Raw genomic sequence first — 19,532 nt, forward strand, 5'->3', positions numbered from 1 at the left:
AGAAGTGGTTTAAGAGTAAAGATGAAGATGGAGAGACTGAAAGAAAGATGGAGGTCAAACGAAGATAGCAAGAAGGAAGGGACAAGTATAGATGAGAGGACGAGGAGGTCGACAAGATGTTTTAAGGTAAAAAATTATGGCCCTTTGAATCTGGTGATTAAAAGGGCCATATTCTGCTCATATTCATATTCATATCAGTATGTAGTGTCTCTACTTTAAAGAGTCCTCTCCAGCTGATGCTCAGGTGTATATCAGTATGTAGTGTCTCTACTTTAAAGAGTCCTCTCCTGCTGATGTTCAGGTGTATATCAGTATGTAGTGTCTCTACTTTAAAGAGTGCTCTCCTGCTGATGTTCAGATGTATATCAGTATGTAGTGTCTCTACTTTAAAGAGTCCTCTCCTGCTGATGTTCAGGTGTATATCAGTATGTAGTGTCTCTACTTTAAAGAGTCCTCTCCTGCTGATGTTCAGGTGTATATCAGTATGTAGTGTCTCTACTTTAAAGAGTCCTCTCCTGCTGATGTTCAGGTGTATATCAGTATGTAGTGTCTCTACTTTAAAGAGTTCTCTCCTGCTGATGTTCAGGTGTATATCAGTATGTAGTGTCTCTACTTTAAAGAGTCCTCTCCTGCTGATGTTCGGGTGTATATCAGTATGTAGTGTCTCTACTTTAAAGAGTCCTCTCCTGCTGATGTTCAGGTGTATATCAGTATGTAGTGTCTCTACTTTAAAGAGTCCTCTCCTGCTGATGTTCAGGTGTATATCAGTATGTAGTGTCTCTACTTTAAAGAGTCCTCTCCTGCTGATGTTCAGGTGTATATCAGTATGTAGTGTCTCTACTTTAAAGAGTCCTCTCCTGCTGATGTTCAGGTGTATATCAGTATGTAGTGTCTCTACTTTAAAGAGTCCTCTCCTGCTGATGTTCAGGTGTATATCAGTATGTATGGACTATATGTTGGAGCGTTAGCCAATAGGAGCGCGAGGGTTCCATAGTGATGTCACTATGTCACGATGTACTACTACATACTGCAAATAAGCACTTGGTAAAACTGAGGCAGGATTTAAAAAGTTATATTTAAAAAAAAATCTTGAAAATCTTTCTATGTCCATAAACGGCTTCACGGTGACTGACAGTGTAATGGGGCTCTGTGAATAGATTCATCATTACCATTTCAATAACAGCGATTGTGAAAGAAGGCCAAGAAGCTCCATCAGTAAGTCTTTGTCTATCATCCTGCCAAGCTTTTATACCAAACTTATATCTTCTTTTCAGAGTTTAAAACCAATTGTGTGCAGAGAACATGGACAATGCGGTCCAGTGGCACAAAAAAAGCTAAGTGAAGAGGATTCAGCTGACGTCCACTTTAACAACGAGGCGGATAACGACTAAGGTCACGCAGATGAACCCTCTTCATCTGTATGGAGCATAGCTTATTGATCTGTTGCATGAAAGAAAAAATGTCTGCACAAAAAATCAAAAGGAAGACTGAGAGAGAAAGGTTAGGAGGGCAAAAAGGAAGGAAGCAGGATAACAAAAGAGCAGAAGGAGATGGGGTGAGTAAGAGTGCAACGGGAAAGAAAAAGGTAATGAAAATAAAGATAATAAGAGAGGGCGAGACAAAGCGCCTCATGCAAGAACATTTCCTCTCCTAAAACTGAGGTTCTTTTTTATATGCGTTGGATTTGACACCATGCACGTACTTTAATCGCACAAAACGTTGTCGGAAATGAGTCGCGGCGATGTAATTAATGACGGTGTGCGTTCAAAAGATTGGGCCATTAACAAAATTGTCTTCAAATTACCATGTAAAGCTTTAGTTCTTATACACAAATGATGGGTGAAAGTTATAAGAAGCCATTTCATACACTGGTATTTATGAAGAGGAACATGTGGTAGGAATATGTCACAACTACGAGGTGGAGATTCAGTAGAAGATGTATATTTTATATATGTATATATGACTCCTGACTTTTCCGTGTGTTTTATTCTTATTTTGTTTTTTAAGTTATATCTGTTGTAATTTATTGTCGTTTATTGTGTTTTATAGTAATGTGTTTTTTATTACATGTACAGCACTTTGGCTCGACCAAAAATCGCTTTTAAAATGTGCTTTATAAATAAAACCTGATTTGATTTGATTTGATATTGAGTTTTTTTTTTAAATGGCACATTTATAAAACTTAATTTAGTTTTGTCTGATTCATTGTTCTATTTTGGCGAATAGGTTTCTCCTTGAGGCCTTAAACAGAGTAAGAGAAGGTGCCATGTTATTTTATGTATCTTCAGTCAATCTTAAATTTGACCAATCACCTATTTGTGCATATTACAATGCTTTATTAGCTAGTTTGATTTAGAAACACAGAATATGGGGGTTTCAAAATGATGGGCCATTAGAAAAAATATGGGCTATTGGGAAAAAGATGGGACATTGGGAAGAAGATTGGCCATTGATAAGAAGATGGGACATTGGGAAGAAGATTGGCCATTGGGAAGAAGATGGGACATTGGGAAGAAGATGGGACATTGGGAAGAAGATTGGCCATTGGGAAGAAGATGGGACATTGGGGAAAAGATGGGCCATTGGGAAAAGATGGGCCATTGGGGGGGAAAAGATGGGCCTTTGGGGAAAAGATGGGACATTGGGAAGAAGATTGGCCATTGGGAAGAAGATGGGACATTGGGAAGAAGATTGGCCATTGGGAAAAAGATGGGACATTGGGAAGAAGATTGGCCATTGATAAGAAGATGGGACATTGGGAAGAAGATGGGACATTGGGAAGAAGATTGGCTATTGGGAAAAAGATGGGACATTGGGAAGAAGATTGGCCATTGATAAGAAGATGGGACATTGGGAAGAAGATGGGACATTGGGAAGAAGATTGGCCATTGGGAAGAAGATGGGACATTGGGGAAAAGATGGGCCATTGGGAAAAGATGGGCCATTGAGGGAAAAAAGATGGGCCTTTGGGGAAAAGATGGGACATTGGGAAGAAGATTGGCCATTGGGGGAAAAAAGATGGGCCTTTGGGGAAAAGATGGGCCATTGGGGGAAAAAAGATGGGCCATTGGGGAAAAGATGGGCCATTGGGGGAAAAAAGATGGGCCATTGGGGAAAAGATGGGCCATTGGGGAAAAGATGGGCCATTGGGGGAAAAAAGATGGGCCATTGGGGAAAAGATGGGCCATTGGGGAAAAGATGGGCCATTGGGGAAAAGATGGGCCATTGGGGAAAAGATGGACAGTTCCCCGAGAGATAAAGACTACAAAATAATAGGGTAAGGTAAACACAAACACTCAAAATGCTCATCATGCATAAATCACACACCTTCGTAGTCCATGTCCCAGTGGGTCTTCCTGATGGAGTCGTTATCAGAGCTGGACGGGGGTCTCGGGGGGAGGTTAGGGGCCACGCTGCACACCACCGGCCCCTGCATCTTTGAGCAGGAAACCCCTCCCGAGGAGATGATTTGACTGCCAGGGCGCTGCAACCTGAACGGCGTGTTGTCAAGGTCGTTGTTGGAACCGACCAATGAGCTCATCTCGATCGGGTTCATCTCCCGCTTCTCCGCTTTCATGCTCTTGGTCAGGGTGGGGTGGAAGTAGCTGTGGGGGGAGTTATGCGAAATGTTAAAAGATTATACACAAATAACCCAGCTACTAGTTGCAGTAAATAGTCAATTCATGGTTTTTTCTGCTGTTAAAATATGTATTACGGTTACAAAATATACAAGGATTGACTAATACCATAACATTGGGTAATGTAGTGTAAAACCCCTACAAGTTCCCAGTTACATTATTTAAGATTTCCTGTTTTTGGATGGATTAAATTCTCCTCCAGCTTTTTTTCTCTTGCTGCTTGGCTATTTGCCATTGGATGAACAAAGGCTTTATAACCAACGAAAATCAAGAAATAAACTGCTGGAAAAGCGTTGTTTTGGATCTTTCAAACCTAACCCAACTAAACCAAATCAAAACAGACTCTACTGTAGTTTTAACCTCGACTAATGGAATATGTTTAACTTTATAAACTTCACTTCAGACACAAACATCAGCTCTTACCCATTGGAGTCCTGCACACAGACGGGCGTCTTCTTCTTATTCTGGACGTAACGTTTCCTGATGCAAACGAAGATCCCAACCAAGAGAAGTAGTCCCAGCACGCTGACACTGATCTCCATGATCTCCATGTAGCCAATCATTGGAGACACCTGATAGGACAGCATCAATTAAAGATAATGTCTAATGCATGGTACCTATGGAAGTGTCATTGTAGGTACTAAAACACTAAACATGGTGAAGCAGCTTTTAGTTATTATGCTCCAAATATCTGGAACAAACTCCCAGAAACCTGCAGGTCCGCTGCAACTCGGACTACTTTTAAATCCAGGCTGAAGACTTTTCTTTTTGCCGCTGCTTTTAATTGAACTATTCCTATCTCACACCGCTCTGTAACTTTTATTAATGTATTTTGTCTTTTAATGTTTATTTTATTATTTTTGCTTTTTAATTAATGTTTTGAAATGCCATTTTATTAATGTCTTTCATTTTTGTAAAGCACTTTGAATTGCCTTGTGTTGAAGGGTGTTAAATAAATAAACTTGCCTTGCCTTGCCTTACACTGTTACTAATAAAAACAGTAGATCAATTCATGATATATGCTTGGACTTACATCACGCATCGCCTCACAGAAGAAGGAGTCACCTGTGAGTTTACACTCATATCCTTCAGGACACAGATTGGGCGAACAGCACCTGCAGGAGAAAAGGAAATAGGAGATTTAGGAGATTTTAAAGATAATCTGTAATGCATGTTATTTTGCTGATGATGTTCTGCTGACGATCATAAACAATCCATCGTCCTCTAAAACCTCAACAACCACCAGGAGAACAAATCTGCCAACTTTTTGCTGCAAGTTTGGATCCTGAAAATGTCAGAAATGGATTCAGCTTTCTCAATAACCCACAAAACTACTCCAATATTGTCAAAATCAGCCAATATCAAACTTCTTTCCATATGGGCTATAATGCTGATTATTGCTAACTAGCAATTGCTAACACTTGGACTCAAGGAGCTCAAAAATAGAATACTACAGCGCTTAAGGTTGGACCATAATGTTAGTAAGCTTAAAGTTAACATGTAACAGTTGTTATGGATGTAAAAGGGCTGCATAATACACAGTATCATGTTTTATCTAAATCCCAATGTCAACAAGCAATTTGTATTAATTAAAGGCAGCAAAGGTCAGAACTGAGCACATTTTAATATTTGCACATTTTTCCCAAGTAAGATCGTTTTGCATTATTTACTGTTAGTGCTTATTGCATATTATAATCAAGTCCTGCAGTGCTAGCATGTAACAAATAAACACGGATAACTGACAGTAAGATGCAGTTAAAGGTTTCACATGTAATATTTCAAGGATATCTGTGGACATAGATTTTCTTTCTCAGGCAGAAATCCTCTTTCAGCTACTCATTATTCAGGAAATGTTAACAATGGTGTCAGAAACTCTGAATAGTCTGGATTGTGGCCCAAAGATTAAATAACAAATTACAGCACGAAGGCGTCCACCTTGTCCCGGGAATTAAGGTTATATTTTACTGATGAGGCAGAGAGCTTCACTTCCAGACTCACAACCCAGAGGACGGACCGGCAGACCTCTGATTAACAGATGCCGCTGCTTCGATTCTGACAAAACCTATCTTTTTTGTTTTATATAAAAACTACCGGGTGTTTGGCTTTTCAAAATAATTTCCCAGGTGTTCAAATCCCTCACTGTGCACAGAATAGTACATTGCAGTAGTTACAGAGCAAACAGAGCAAAGTCCAGCATGTATTACTTTTTCTTAGACAAGGAGATTAGTTTTTGGAAAGTTTCTTGATTAACTAAGTTGTCAAGTGCTTTATTTTATTTTGAATTGCACTCATTCATGTGGATGGTATTCAATTCAACCATTGAAGTCATGTGACCGTGCTGTAGTTCCTTTATAGCCCAACATTAGCCTCCTTTAGCTTAGCGGTGGTGACGTGAAGTCATGTGACCGTGCTGTAGTTCCTTTATAGCCCAACATTAGCCACCTTTAGCTTAGCGGTGGTGACGTGAAGTCATGTGACCGTGCTGTAGTTCCTTTATAGCCCAACATTAGCCGCCTTTAGCTTATCGGTGGTGACGTGAAGTCATGTGACCGTGCTGTAGTTCCTTTATAGCCCAACATTAGCCGCCTTTAGCTTAGCGGTGGTAACGTGAAGTCATGTGACCGTGCTGTAGTGCCTTTATAGCCCAACATTAGCCGCCTTTAGCTTAGCGGTGGTGACGTGAAGTCATGTGACCATGCTGTAGTTCCTTTTATTATTTTGTCGAGCGAACCAGGGAGATGCTAACTTCTGGGTCGACCTAGACAAGTACGTCATCACTGCACCCCTCTATTATAAATAGATGTTCCTCCTATGTACTTGTGAAGATAATTATCCAATTAGAATCACTGTGGTTACGCACTGAGTTAATCACAACCCTACCTGGGTCACTGATCACTTATAATCCCCACGAGGAGCATCGCAATCCCAGAGGCGGCCGTAATGAAAGCAGGAATATGCAAATGCTGCTGTAATTTCATTTGAACGTGACTGTTCCTCTTTGTAAGCTGCTGGTGGTGTGAGTGGAATACAATTAGGTTGTGTTATAGTACAGAGTGTGTGCCCAATGAAATATGCATGCAAATTCAAGGCCATGCACAGCTTTTGAGGAATGAAAATGCAGTACAAGTGATGTTGCATGTAATAAGGGGTTGTGTTTGAGTTGTACAACCTTTGTATACCTAATAAGGATGAAGGTGTACTGGCCTAACAATTACAAACATGTTGGGCATTTTCATTTTAAAGATGATAATTGTAATCTTATCTAAAAGCTTCTAAAACAGCCTTTCAATTCATATTTAATTCGAAAACTCTCCGGTTAAACGAGGATAAATAAATATATATAATGCATTATCAGCTCTTCAGGGAAAACAAACACACATTCAACAGGAAAGAAACTAGAAAATGCAGTGAAAAAAATAAAAAATTAAATGACCCAATACCAAACCCTGTGGGACTCCAGATTTAACATTCAATCATTTTCGACTTTCTTTCAGAAAAGTTAACATTTAGTTGTTTTGAAATTACTTTACTGGACCATCCCTTTAATAGCATGTACCTGTATTGTCATGTAGTTTGTCATGATTTTAAGAATATGTTTAAAGTGAATAAATATAATCTGTGTTTACCGTGCTTCAGGGTTGTCCAGCGAGCAGTTGCACATGTAACCGTCACTCTTGGGCACACACACCGTGCCGTCTTTACACGGATTGGAGACACACGGGTTGTTGTTGAGCTCGCAGCGGTTGCCGTGGAAGAGTCCTGAACACCTGCAGCGCGCCTCTGCAGAGAAAACAGAACACACACAAAGAGATATTAAAAAACTACAGCCATAGGTTTCCCCTGAAGGCAAATAAATAAACACAGCAAATGTCAACCCTCACCGCCAGAGATCATGAGAGTGTCTTTGATATTTGACGGTAAAGATTGTGTTGTTGTGTACCAACATGTCTGTTATTAGAAAATAGTTCCACAAAACATGAACAGCAAACATCTTGCTCTGTGAGTCATCCAGAATCAAAAGGGAGAGTCATTCGTATTCCCTTTTTTTATTAATGATATGAACCTGCAAAGCAACTAAAGCTGTCAGACTGGAAATTACTGATGCCAAAATATCCTTTAAGAAAGGGCCATTGAAAGTTACTTCTTGAAGGGTAAAAGAAGTAAAAAATCCAACTCGAAGTAGCAATAAATCAGAAAGAAAGAAAACTTAACTCCCCCGGTGTCGAGAAACATCGGTGGATTTTTCTTTTTAAGTTTAAAAGTTCAAGTAAGCCACAAAAAACATTTGATTTTAAATGTATACATCACCAAGTTGACTAAATTAATTGCTTAAAGGACATCAAGTTAATCGGCCCTCCTACTTAACATCACTATTACTATCTTAAGAAATAAAGTTCCTCAGTAGTGGAACGACTTTATATTCTGCAGAACAAATAATACAATTTCCTCTGTGGTTTTCCGCCTGTCTCATTACATTTCATCGACCTGGTGGGATCTTTTGGGAAATAATATTTTGTGTTCAGAATTTGTGTGTGAAGCATAAAATGAAATGTGATTTGACGAGTTGACGAATAAAGTCCTGAGAGAAGTCTGTGTCCTTTAGTCCACAGGGTCACAGGGAAAAAGCTCCTATTGTACTGACGGGGAAAAATAAATAATCCGGTTCAGTGACTCTGGGATAAATCCTGTGTGTGGAAACAGAAGGCAGCTTTTCATAACAGTTTCAGGGTTTGTTTGCTCCTCTGAAGCCCTGAGATCTATATCTTCTATAGCATTATGTCTGATTTTATATCCACCCTGTGCAAGGGAATAATATCATTTTAAAGCTTTAGCAGGAGTCTTTATCGGCTGCTATTTCAAGTAGAGAATAAGTCAAACCTGCTGTTTTGTGAGACACAATGCAGAGGAAAATGAGTGTGCTGCAAACCCCTCGGACTTCCATTTCTATCTTTTGTGTTTCGACAGATGCATTCAGCCAGTTAGAGATAACGGCAATAAGCAGGCAGCCACACAAAGGGCCGGAGAGTGATAAAGATTTCAGGCCAAACTAATCTGTCATGGCTGACTGAGAGGCTGTGTAATAATAATAATAAGCAGGCCTGGGGTCTACAACATTTACCATTTTTTGTAGAATTATTTAAATTTTAAATTTTTCTTCATTCTTGTTTAACCACCATATATGCCGTTTCCATGGAAACGCATCCCTCGCCATAAAAGACGATGTCGCTATAACTCCTATGAAAATGTTCAAAAAGTGCTCAAACTTCACATGTGTGCTAACAGTCCAGCCGTGAAGACATCTACGGGAAAGTTTTGAGATTTCTTCAAATGCCGTTGCCATGGCAACACAATGCTCACCATGAAACACGGTTTTCTCATAACTTCAGTGGAAATGCTCCAAACGGCCCAAAACTTCACAGGTTTGGTAACGATGCAGCCATCAACGCATCTAAGCGTATTATGGGATGTCATCAAATGCCGTTGGCATGGCGACAGATCATTCGCCATCAAGTTAGTTCAAACGTTTGCAGTTCAAATATTCTGCTGCTTTTCCAAGCCTTTTTACTTTCTTTTCTTTTCTCATCACACATTCAAGCCCCCAGTGTTCATGTATCATTTCAATTCTTCACTTTCTTCTTACACATTACATTTCAGCATAGCAATTCAGCGTCAGCTTTTCAGCATAAAGCATTCGCACTAGCAATTTCTTCAGGAATTGCATTCTCTAGTTTTATATTTTATTCTCCATTTCTTGTCTTTTTTTTTCGTCCTGTGTGATTTGACTTTTCTTTGGTTTTAAATGTTTTTTTTCAACCACAAAGCCATGTGTTATTTGGGAGGGGTAGTATTTTCTGATGTGAAGATTTTGATTTAGTTTAGATTTGTAATAAAGGATATAAGCTATATATCTATAGTTTCAGTGAAGTTAAGAGTCTCCTCTTCAGTCACTAACCTCCGCCGGTGTCCTCCTCGCAGACGTTGATTTAATTCAGATTTTTAATAAAGGATATAAGCTATACACCTATATTTTTTGGGAACTTTGAATAGCTTTAGGTCTCCTCTCCAGTTCACTCACCTCCTCCAGCATCCTCCTCGCAGACCCCCTGGTTCTGACAGGGGTTTGTGTCACAGGCCCCCCTCCGGCTGCAGCATTGGTACGACCCGAACACCCTCCTGCTGCCAGGCCCCGCCCACTCCGACGCATCCCCCACTCTGATTGGCTCCCCGTTGAGTTGCAGGCCCTCCAAGCAGCCGCTGAAGTTACCAAGATGTTCTGGAGTGGAGGAAGCGAAGAGCAAAGCACCCTGGGAGCTCAGCATCCTGCAGGGCTGCGTCAGGGAGAGGGAGGACGGATGCTGCTGATCCAGGGTCAGCCTCAGGGCACTGGAGTTGACCTCCAACAGGACGCTGTGCCACCTGCCGTCTGACACCAGGTCAGATCTGATCCGTAACACAGCGATGTTCCCACAGCTGAAGCTGAACTGCAGCTCTCCGCCCGCCAGCTGAGGAGGAGGAAGAGAGGAAGAGTTAGGAACAATATACTGTATTTTGATTAACCGTAACGATCACCTGATCATAAAGTGTCAAAAAAGTTCAGCAAGGCCAACAGAAAATCAATTAAATGGCAAAATATGTCGACACCTCAAAACAAGTTAAAACGAACATAAAAAAACGCTCAAAGTTTACATCCATGTGTTTTGAAAGCTCTTCACGTCATTTACATTTACTTTGGCATTTAATGCACACCAAGAAATTATAATGTTATGTTTAGGCATCATGTTTTATTGATTTATTTTTCCAGTTATTGCAGTGTGTAATTATTCCCCTGGAAGTATTGATTGGGATGTTTGCAGCATGAACACTTTTATAGTCTTTATATAAATCATTAGGGTCTAAAAGTATTACATCGAAGACTCTCACCACTGATACGTGAAATCACGATGTTCTGTTAAATGCTTCCCTGAACAACACCACACTCATTAATTCAGTATTTCATCAGCACGCCGTCTCTTTATATTTCTGCACGTTCAGCGATCCTACGAACAAGAAAGCCAGCAGCAGCTTTTATCTCTTCATGTCTCCTGCATGTAAAGAAGGGCTCCTCATATCTTAACCTCTCAAATATACACATGGAGTCTGTGTTCAGCAAATTGCAAAGCCTCACACTGAAGGCTGTGTTTCGTTATTGATCTGCTCGGCTCCTGCTTCTTTAATCGATGAAGCTTAACGAGCTGTTCTCTGTTTTGTTTTGCAGATTTATTTTCTTTCTCGGAGTCTGCTTTCCATAAAACTCTTTCCTATAAAACGGTTGCTCAGCAGGAGTTCTGTTTGACTCCTCGTGGCGATAACAAAAAAATGAACAGGAATGATTTGTTTTGTAGGGACTCTTCTCCTGGATTAATGACGGCACACGGCGATAGCTTATCACGGGAAGATGCTGAAGAACTGGCAGAGGAACAAGAGAAAATCCAGATAAATCTACGTCCCTTGTCCTCTCACCTATACTTTACATCTGCTGGTGATTGGTCTTGATATTTGAAGAGAGATAGCACAGTTTGTCGCTCTGATGATCTATCTATCTATCTATCTATCCATCCATCCATCCATCCTTATCTATCTATCTATCTATCTATCTATCTATCTATCTATCTATCTATCTATCTATCTATCTATCTATCTATCTATCTATCTATCTATACAGTTTTAACTCAAACTCCATTGGGAATGGAGCTCTACAGCATCACTCAATCTACATTAAATCACCAACCCCCCAACAGCACTGATTGAAAGGCAGCATGCGTCATGCAGGGAGCTTTAATACGATGCCACTATTATGTATTCTGCATGCTCTCACTCAGGTGATGCATGGAGAGCATCAGGTAGACCATCTTCACTGAGCACGCTTATTTACAATTGGGTAACACAGGAATAGCTTCTGCAGTTGAGTTTATATGCAAATAAATGAGAAAATAGAGTACGGTCTCATGCAACGGCGTGTGCAGGTGACTTTTAAACAATTTAATTAAAAATTAAGAAGAACAATTTGATGATATATATGCAATTATATGGATTTTTACAAATATTTTAACTCATACCGGTGTCTGTAACTTCTTAATTTTAGAGTGATTCGTGTTTTATGACTGTCCCTACTAATTGCACCATACAGTATTTTATTTAATTGATGTTCCTTTAAAAAAAATATTGTTTAATTTATTTTATTGTTCAATTATTTTTATTATTATATTTATTATTTTGTACTTATTCATTTTGTTGTAGCTGTTGTTCATTTTTGGATTAAAACTAAAAATATATATTTGTTTATCTCTTGCCTATTTTACTCCCCTATACTCCATGGTACCATATACAGCAGGGATGGGCAAATGGCGGCCTGGGCAAACTGTCACGGACCCTGCCGTGTTATCTATGATTACTATACGCTTTTCATTCATAATTTCAGCGGGAGGGAGGGGGAGCGGCACTGAGGAACAGCAGAGTGGGGTTGGCAGGCGTCTGTGTTGACATTCCCCTTATTGTGGAATAAGGGGAATGCAGAGACAGGCTACAAGTGTCTTAGGTTCAAGTTAGACAACTAATGTCTGGGTAGTGTTCATGACTTCATGTTTAGGTCATCTTAATGGTTATCTCAATGCACACACATTTTCCGTGCTTTCCAATAGTTTAAAATAGTTGTATTCCACTGTTAAATAACCTGTTCAATACAAACATGCCACTTGTAAAAATGAAATAAAATGTCTCTGAACTGATATTTGTTTAGTGAGCTTATTAGAGGATGTTCCCTGAAAGATTGTAAAATGTCAATGAAGATGTCAGACTGAGTATATTTGTTAATAATTACATACAACACATGGAATTTGTGTGTGTGTGTTCCAAGTGAATCTGCGGCCCCCTGGTGGCCAGTACATCAATTAAATGGCCCCCACCACCATCCAAGTTGCCCATCCCTGATATACAGTATATCCAGTATATCATATACTACTCATACTATAATATAATGTTTGACCTAAATTGAATTCCTTGTTTTTCTGTTTATGTGTCGTGTGCCATAAAGCACGTTGAGCTTCATTCTACGAAATACAAACCTTTATTAATATAATTATTGCTTTTAGGAAGTCGCTCTGGAGTCACAACAAAATGCAGCATAGGGATTTCTCAGATAACCGTGTTATTAAATTCCTTTTGAAGCCGTTTCTGCTCACAGTGAAGAGAGCAGACACCAAAGACTGATTTTAAATTCATCAGAACGAGAAATCACCCCGGGGTCGTGAGGAGAGCTGCTCTGTTTAGAGAATTATTCATGTCTCATAAAGAAAACAAAACGTAATCATTCTCTGTCAACTCGCCTGTTTAATATTGTGCAGAAGACCTTGTGTTGTAACGCCCAACGAGGCGTCCGTCCCCTCGAGGGTTCAGCACATCATTAAATGTGGAAGATGACACCTTGTTATCTGCAGCTTGTTTGCTCAGCGGGTGTTTTCCAGGGAAAGGGCAACATATGTCTCACGTGCAGAGACATCTTCATCATCTCAGTTTAAAAGGGCATTGATGAGATGATTATGCTGAATAAACAGGGGATAATAAACCAGATGTGTATCGGCGGTGCTTAATCCGCTGAGGAACTTTAAATATGTGAGTTTAACGCTCCCGTCTGATATTCAATCAGGCGTTTAGCGCAGATAAACACACGCTGCCACGCAGAGATAAAAGAGAGCCGTATCAAACGTGTTATCATCTGCAAGAAGAAGGGTTATGAGCGGATAACTAACTTGATTCATGCTGCCTTTTTTTGTCAGAACAGACGATATGAAAAGGCCCAGGATAGAGCTGGTGTTTCCCAGAGAAGAAGGGATGAAGGTCAGTTTTCTACAGGTTTATTGGTGCATTCACACTTAATTTTATAACTCAATTGTCTCGAGAAAGCCAATCAGCGGTGAGAGTCTTCGATGTAATACTTTTAGACCCTAATGATTTAAATAAGGGCTATAAAAGTGTTCATGCTGGCTCGTTTCTTTAGCCCAAAACGTATTATACGCTGATTCACAGACGTCTCTTTCCCAATGTACGTCAGGGACTAGAACAGGAGTGTAGTACCCTTATTTGGCCACTACTAAAAACTACAACTCCCATGATGCCATGCCTATTAAAAGTCACAGATATGGGCGACCTGTGTGGAAGACATTGACGACAAAACGCAGTTTAATTCTTTAAAATTATCATCAAACAGAACTTATTTTTCTATTTTGATTTCTTTTGACTTGTAAAGACATATTTTCTCTTTTGAATATGTGTCGAAGAAATTGTATTGTATTATAAATAACCACACGAGTTGCATATCATCTAATAACTGTGAGTAAAACTAAACATCTGAAAGATACCATGTTGGAAATGTCTGTTTTAAAGAGCGTCTACATTTGCTTTTAGAAACCAACATAGTAAGCAGGGATAAGATGCAGGCGAACAGAAGCTAACATAATATTGACTTTTAAGATGATATGAGTTTGTCCAGTGAAGTAGAACATGCAGCAGTGTTTGTGAATCAATGTTTCTCCGTGAGATCTCCCACAGATTAATCCTGCAGCTTTATAGAGGTTTAAACTCCGCACAGCAGCAATTCTCAAACCAGTTTTTGTGAGAGTAAAGCTAATGTTTACACAGCTTTGAAATGAAGAAAATTGTAATTTCCTTGCTCTTTTATTTGTCATTAATTGCTGCTGTATCATCTTTCTCAGGGGGGTAATTACCTGTAGCGCCCCCCAGTGGTTGGTGTTGTTTGTGGACGCGATGACGCCGTGCTGCTGGGAAGTTTTAAACCTCAGAGACAGTTTGAAGTCCTGGTCGTCCTCATCCATCCTGTGGAGGTACTTCAGGTACGATTTACCTTCAAACCTCACCGCAGACTCTGAAATACAAAGATAACTCTGTGAGCAAAAAAAAAAGCCAAAAAGGGTTAAATCACTTCCTGTTGGAGGGTCTGTGACCACCCGGTCTGCGCAAGCGCGAGTTGGTCCGCCACAAACGTATAAACTATATCTTTAAAAAAGTGTGTTGGTTTATGATCACATTTGTATTTGATAATGTATGAAGTCAATAATCAAATGTATATGGCCCTAACAGAGAAATTCCAAAGCTAAAAAAGACCTTTCAGATTTAGCAATAACTGTCATATAAGAACAATACTGATCTAATAACAGAGTTTTGTTCTTGAATCAACTTTTTTTATGAAAAATCTTTTATTTCATTTCCCTTTTCCAGGAATCTCAAAAGACAAAGTTTGTCCAGACCAGGGACGCGGGAAGTCAGTCAGAGTTGGGGGTGCGGGGGGGGGGTGGGGGAATTATATATGAATGATTAATGCCATAAATGATTGCATACATTTACAGTTTCTTATTTTTCCAGTGTGATACTGTAGCTGTCAAACAAAGTTAAATCCATTTCTCACTTATTCTAAGAATGTACTTTACCAGCTGAAAGGCTTTCTTCTCAAATAATTGGGAAATTACGTTGTAAAAACATAACTCATCTCCACGTTTTTTTCCTCTTTGTGAAATGCCTGTGTATAAACCTGACCCTAACCCTAACCCTAACCCTAACCCTGTCCTACTTTGGTTGCTGTACGTAGCTGTCCAATATGGCAGACCAACTCGTGCTTGCGCAGTGCAAATCGGGTAGTCACAGGGTCTAATAACTTCCTCTTTGAGGGTTTCATAACTTCCTGTTGCAGTGCTTAATTACTTTCTGTTACAGGGTTTACAATAGGTAATTTTTTCATGTTGTGTGTTGGTAGATGCCCATTTACTTTAAGCCTTTAAAGTAACAAAACAAATCGGAAAGACTGCTTTAATATTCTTGTTTTCTTCTGTCTTTATCGCCAAACTCCAGAGTCTCCTAAGTCGAAATCGGTTTCTGATATAGTCAAAATAAAGCAGCGATAACAGAAGATGTTCCACAGGGACGAGGACTCTAAACAAGCTGATAACGAGTTTATTTCCTAGAAAGCCCGTAGCTCTAACTCTCACTCTGTGTTCACTAATCCTGTCAGGAATGCCCACAGAAATCAGAGAGGACGATCCGACGAGGCGCCGCTGAGCAGACGTTAGATATTCTGTCGGCTGGAGAGAAGCTAATGGAGGGCCAGTATTCACACTCAACATGATCTGATGTGTTGTTGGAAAATGTGTGATATTGGACAATATAAATACTGTCGTGGCTTCCTTCCTTATTATCTATTAAGCCAATAGACGCCTTTAACAGACATTTTCGAACTCGTTTTCTTTCTTTTATATTTGTGTTACTCACAGTTAATGAGTTGCTTGGCCTCCGATGGTTTGGATGATATCATGCAATGCTCAAAATAAAATAACAAACTTTTTACACATGCAACAAAGGAAAGAAGCCTTTACAATAGTCAGAGGGAAAAACTCCAATCAAATAATAAACAACTTAGGTATTCTTTCAGAAGTTAAGTCCATTTCTCACTTATTCTAAGAATGTACTTAACCCACTAAAAGGATTTCTTCTCAAATAATCGGTAACCTGTGTTTGGTGACGACTACATTTGTGTGGCAAAGAGATATAAAGTCTGAGTTCCTGTAGATGCTAACACGTACCGTTGCAGGGGCAGACGCTCTCCCAGCTGTGCTGCGGGGTGATGTAAGCGGCTCTGGCGGTGGTGAAGTGGTTGAGTCTCTCTGAAGTCAGTCGGACGGCGTTCCTGCAGCCTCTCGTCGGACAGCCGGCGCCCAAACACCCGTTGTGTTTCACTCTGAGGATGCTGAGCCCCAGAGAGTCCTCCATGTCCGTTATGATGCCTGAAGAAGAGAGATCAGGTTTACAGACTGAACCACATTTTTGCCAATTTAAAAGTCTCAATATCTAAACTCCCTAATTGCTCACCTGCGAGTCTGTTGTTGGGCAGATTCTGGAGGAGTCCACCCTCCCTCATGCAGGTCAGCAGAGCCTCCAGCCCCCCGCCGTCCGGCACCTGCTGGAGGCTGACGAGCAGCACCTCCTGTCGGGGGAAACCCAGCGCCTGACCCAGGCTCCTCTGAAGACCTCTCCAGTGATCACCCAGAAACTCCTCCGCCGAAAACCCCACCATCTGCAGCGTCAAACCCGAATCCAGCGCCCTCTGATCGGCCGCCCAGACGTGGATTTTGACCCCCGTCGAAACGGTGAACTTCCCATCGGAAACGCTGATGTTGAGCGAGTACGAACCCTCCTTCAAGGCAAAGGAAAGGCAAGGTTATTTATTTAGCACAGACAGGAAGTAAACACTAACAGGTAGTGTTGTAGTATTCGAGACCGGTCTTTTCCACTTTTTAACGTTCTCGCTCTTGTCTCGGTCTCGGAACTATAGCTTTTATGTAAAGCCCGGTCGAGACCGCTCTTGTCATACATCCATGATCGAGACCAATAACGTGACTTCACGTGACTCCGAATCTTTGCCCTCATGCGCCGCAATGTCTGTAAACATGGCACTGGCATGGCACATGGCACATACCGGCTGCTGCCCCCTCACCTCTCGCCACCCCCTTCACACACACTCAAATGCTCTTGCAGACTGTATGTGTGTGTGTGTGTGTGTGTGTGTGTGTGTGTGTGTGTGTGTGTGTGTGTGTGTGTGTGTGTGTGTGTGTGTGTGTGTGTGTGTGTGTGTGTGTGTGTGTGTGTGTGTGTGTGTGTGTGTGTGTTTTACAAAAATAAAAAAGACATTAAGAGACCTTGAGGTTTTCATCCGCCCAGACTTTTCCGTCCGCCTGGTCCACAGAGAACCTTCCTCCGTCGGGATGTTCTGACAGCAGGGAGTAGGTGAGAACATCCTGCAGATCCTGGTCCGAGGCGTGAAGTCGTCCGATCAAACGGTTGGAAAACAGCATGTCGAAGGTGGTGATGAAGACCTCCAGAGGAACCACGGAGGGAGGGTACTTGCTCTGCTCCGTGACGTTGATGTTGACTACGCAGATGGAGGAGAGAGGAGGATGGCCGCTGTCCGTCACCTGATGGTACATGGAGAGAAGTTATGTCTTGTTAGCCATTTTAAGTTTAGGTTAAGCTTGTGTTGAACACAGACCTTATTTCAGGCCAAGCACATGTTAAAAAAAAGTACTGATTTAGAGAAAAGCAACCCCAGAAATGCTAAAATGCTAACTCAGTCACCTGATGGGAACATGGAGAGAAGTTACCACTGAAGTGTAGGTGGTGGGACGATTTGTCCCCCCTTGATCAGACTCGTTCCCACTTTGCCTGTTTTTATATCTCGATTAAAGACCTACTTGTTCTCCCGTGCTTTTGCAGACCACGTATAATACTTAGCAGTCTGTGCTTTTAAATTGCCTTTTTTATTTTCTTGTGTTTTATATTGTTTTTACATTGTGTATGAGAGTGTTTCAGTCTGTGGCTTTAAGTATGGTTTTATTGTCTCGTGATTTTACATTTGTTTTTTGTCCTATCGGTTTAGTCTGAATGTATGTATGCTGCTTTTTATATATGTATTAATGTACAGCACTTTGGTCAACTCTGTTGTTTTTAAATGTGCTATATAAATAAAGTTGGATTGGAATGTTTGGCTTTTTAAGTTTAACCTGTTAAGCCCCGAGCCTGTTTTTCAGGTTTCAGGCTCGAAAATGACATGCCCAAAACAAATGACTACAACTTCACTTCTAAAAGGGTTATATGAATAATTTCTTTGATCAAAGCAAGGTTACATCTGTGAGTTGGATGTAGAAGTGTCAGAGTCAATATAGATGTTTCTCAGTCAGAGTAAATTCAGATGGAACATAGTAAAAAAAGGTAAATTCTTACCTCCGCCTAAAGAAAAAACATTACTTATAGTGAAAACCACCCTTGAATGATGGGATGGTAGACTAAAAGCTTTAGGAATCCAAACTATAACATATAATAAGTACCCTGTATCAAGATTGAGGCAAAACAAGTTAAATTTGACCTTTTTAGAGAGATTTAGCAAAAAAAGGTTCCAGGCGGAATAAGCTTTCGGCACATTTGGGTACATCTGGTTCCATCAGTGCCATTTGACCTTTTTCAGGTACCAGACTATAAAAATGATGTATTACATTGAATCATCACCATAGGTATTCATTCCATGCAAATAAAAAAAATAAAAAAAATATATTTAAAAAAAAAAAGACCCGCCGATGGGGGCTTTGGGGCTTGACAGGTTAATTCACCAGTTACTGACGTAGTTTATGTCTTAGAACAAAAACAGTAACATCTCTTCAGCTTGTGTTCACCACAAACCTTATTTCACGCTGACAACCACAAACACATTCAGAAAAATTACTGATTTAGAAAAAAGCAACCCCAGAAACGTTAAAATGCTAACTCAATTCTGGGCTTAAGATTCATTTCTGCACCACATTTGAAACTTTATCGTGAAGCCGGAGCATCTGCAGATTAATTCTAAACTAGATTCAATATGATCCACTAAAGTTCGTCACCATAGGATATGAATAAATCACGTTTTGTTATTTTAACTGTTGCCTCTACTGCTCAAAAGAGCTCTTTCCCAGTTAAGAATAATGTATCTTCTTAAAGACCAGTGTGTGTCTCCATTCTCTAAACACTGCACATATGGATCTTCTTGTACAAAACATATATTCAAGCAATACAAAAATGCAGTTATTTGGACTAAATATCATAAATCAGCAGTTTTAAACCCCGAGATATTTGACCTATAGCTTACAAAAATCCATGCATTGCAATAATACAAAATGCGTAGTCAGCTGTTCTCCAAAATGCTTTCAGTTCATCGTCTTGCAAGCATCGTCTTGCATTAACTTTTAATGTTATATTTATTTATGATAAAACTTTTCAGGATCCCTGGAGGACAACACTTACTTGTCTTTATAATTACGATGG

General features: G+C 40.2%; 1 protein-coding gene across 1 annotated transcript in view; it reads right to left on the reverse strand.

Annotated features, from left to right (window-relative positions):
- Positions 1 to 19,532, reverse strand: part of fat2 (FAT atypical cadherin 2) — a 102,933-nt gene that overhangs the window by 3,942 nt on the left and 79,459 nt on the right. The window contains exons 21-29 of the mRNA XM_034117773.1: positions 17,378 to 17,653; positions 16,551 to 16,875; positions 16,265 to 16,465; positions 14,399 to 14,556; positions 9,715 to 10,141; positions 7,265 to 7,418; positions 4,672 to 4,753; positions 4,062 to 4,210; positions 3,328 to 3,605 (exon numbers count right to left, since the gene is read on the reverse strand). Of these exons, the coding sequence (XP_033973664.1) occupies positions 3,328 to 3,605; positions 4,062 to 4,210; positions 4,672 to 4,753; positions 7,265 to 7,418; positions 9,715 to 10,141; positions 14,399 to 14,556; positions 16,265 to 16,465; positions 16,551 to 16,875; positions 17,378 to 17,653 (2,050 nt within the window). The remainder of the gene's footprint in view (positions 1 to 3,327; positions 3,606 to 4,061; positions 4,211 to 4,671; positions 4,754 to 7,264; positions 7,419 to 9,714; positions 10,142 to 14,398; positions 14,557 to 16,264; positions 16,466 to 16,550; positions 16,876 to 17,377; positions 17,654 to 19,532) is intronic.

This window comes from Trematomus bernacchii, unplaced genomic scaffold (genome assembly GCF_902827165.1).
Source record: "Trematomus bernacchii unplaced genomic scaffold, fTreBer1.1, whole genome shotgun sequence".
Lineage (NCBI taxonomy): Eukaryota > Metazoa > Chordata > Actinopteri > Perciformes > Nototheniidae > Trematomus > Trematomus bernacchii.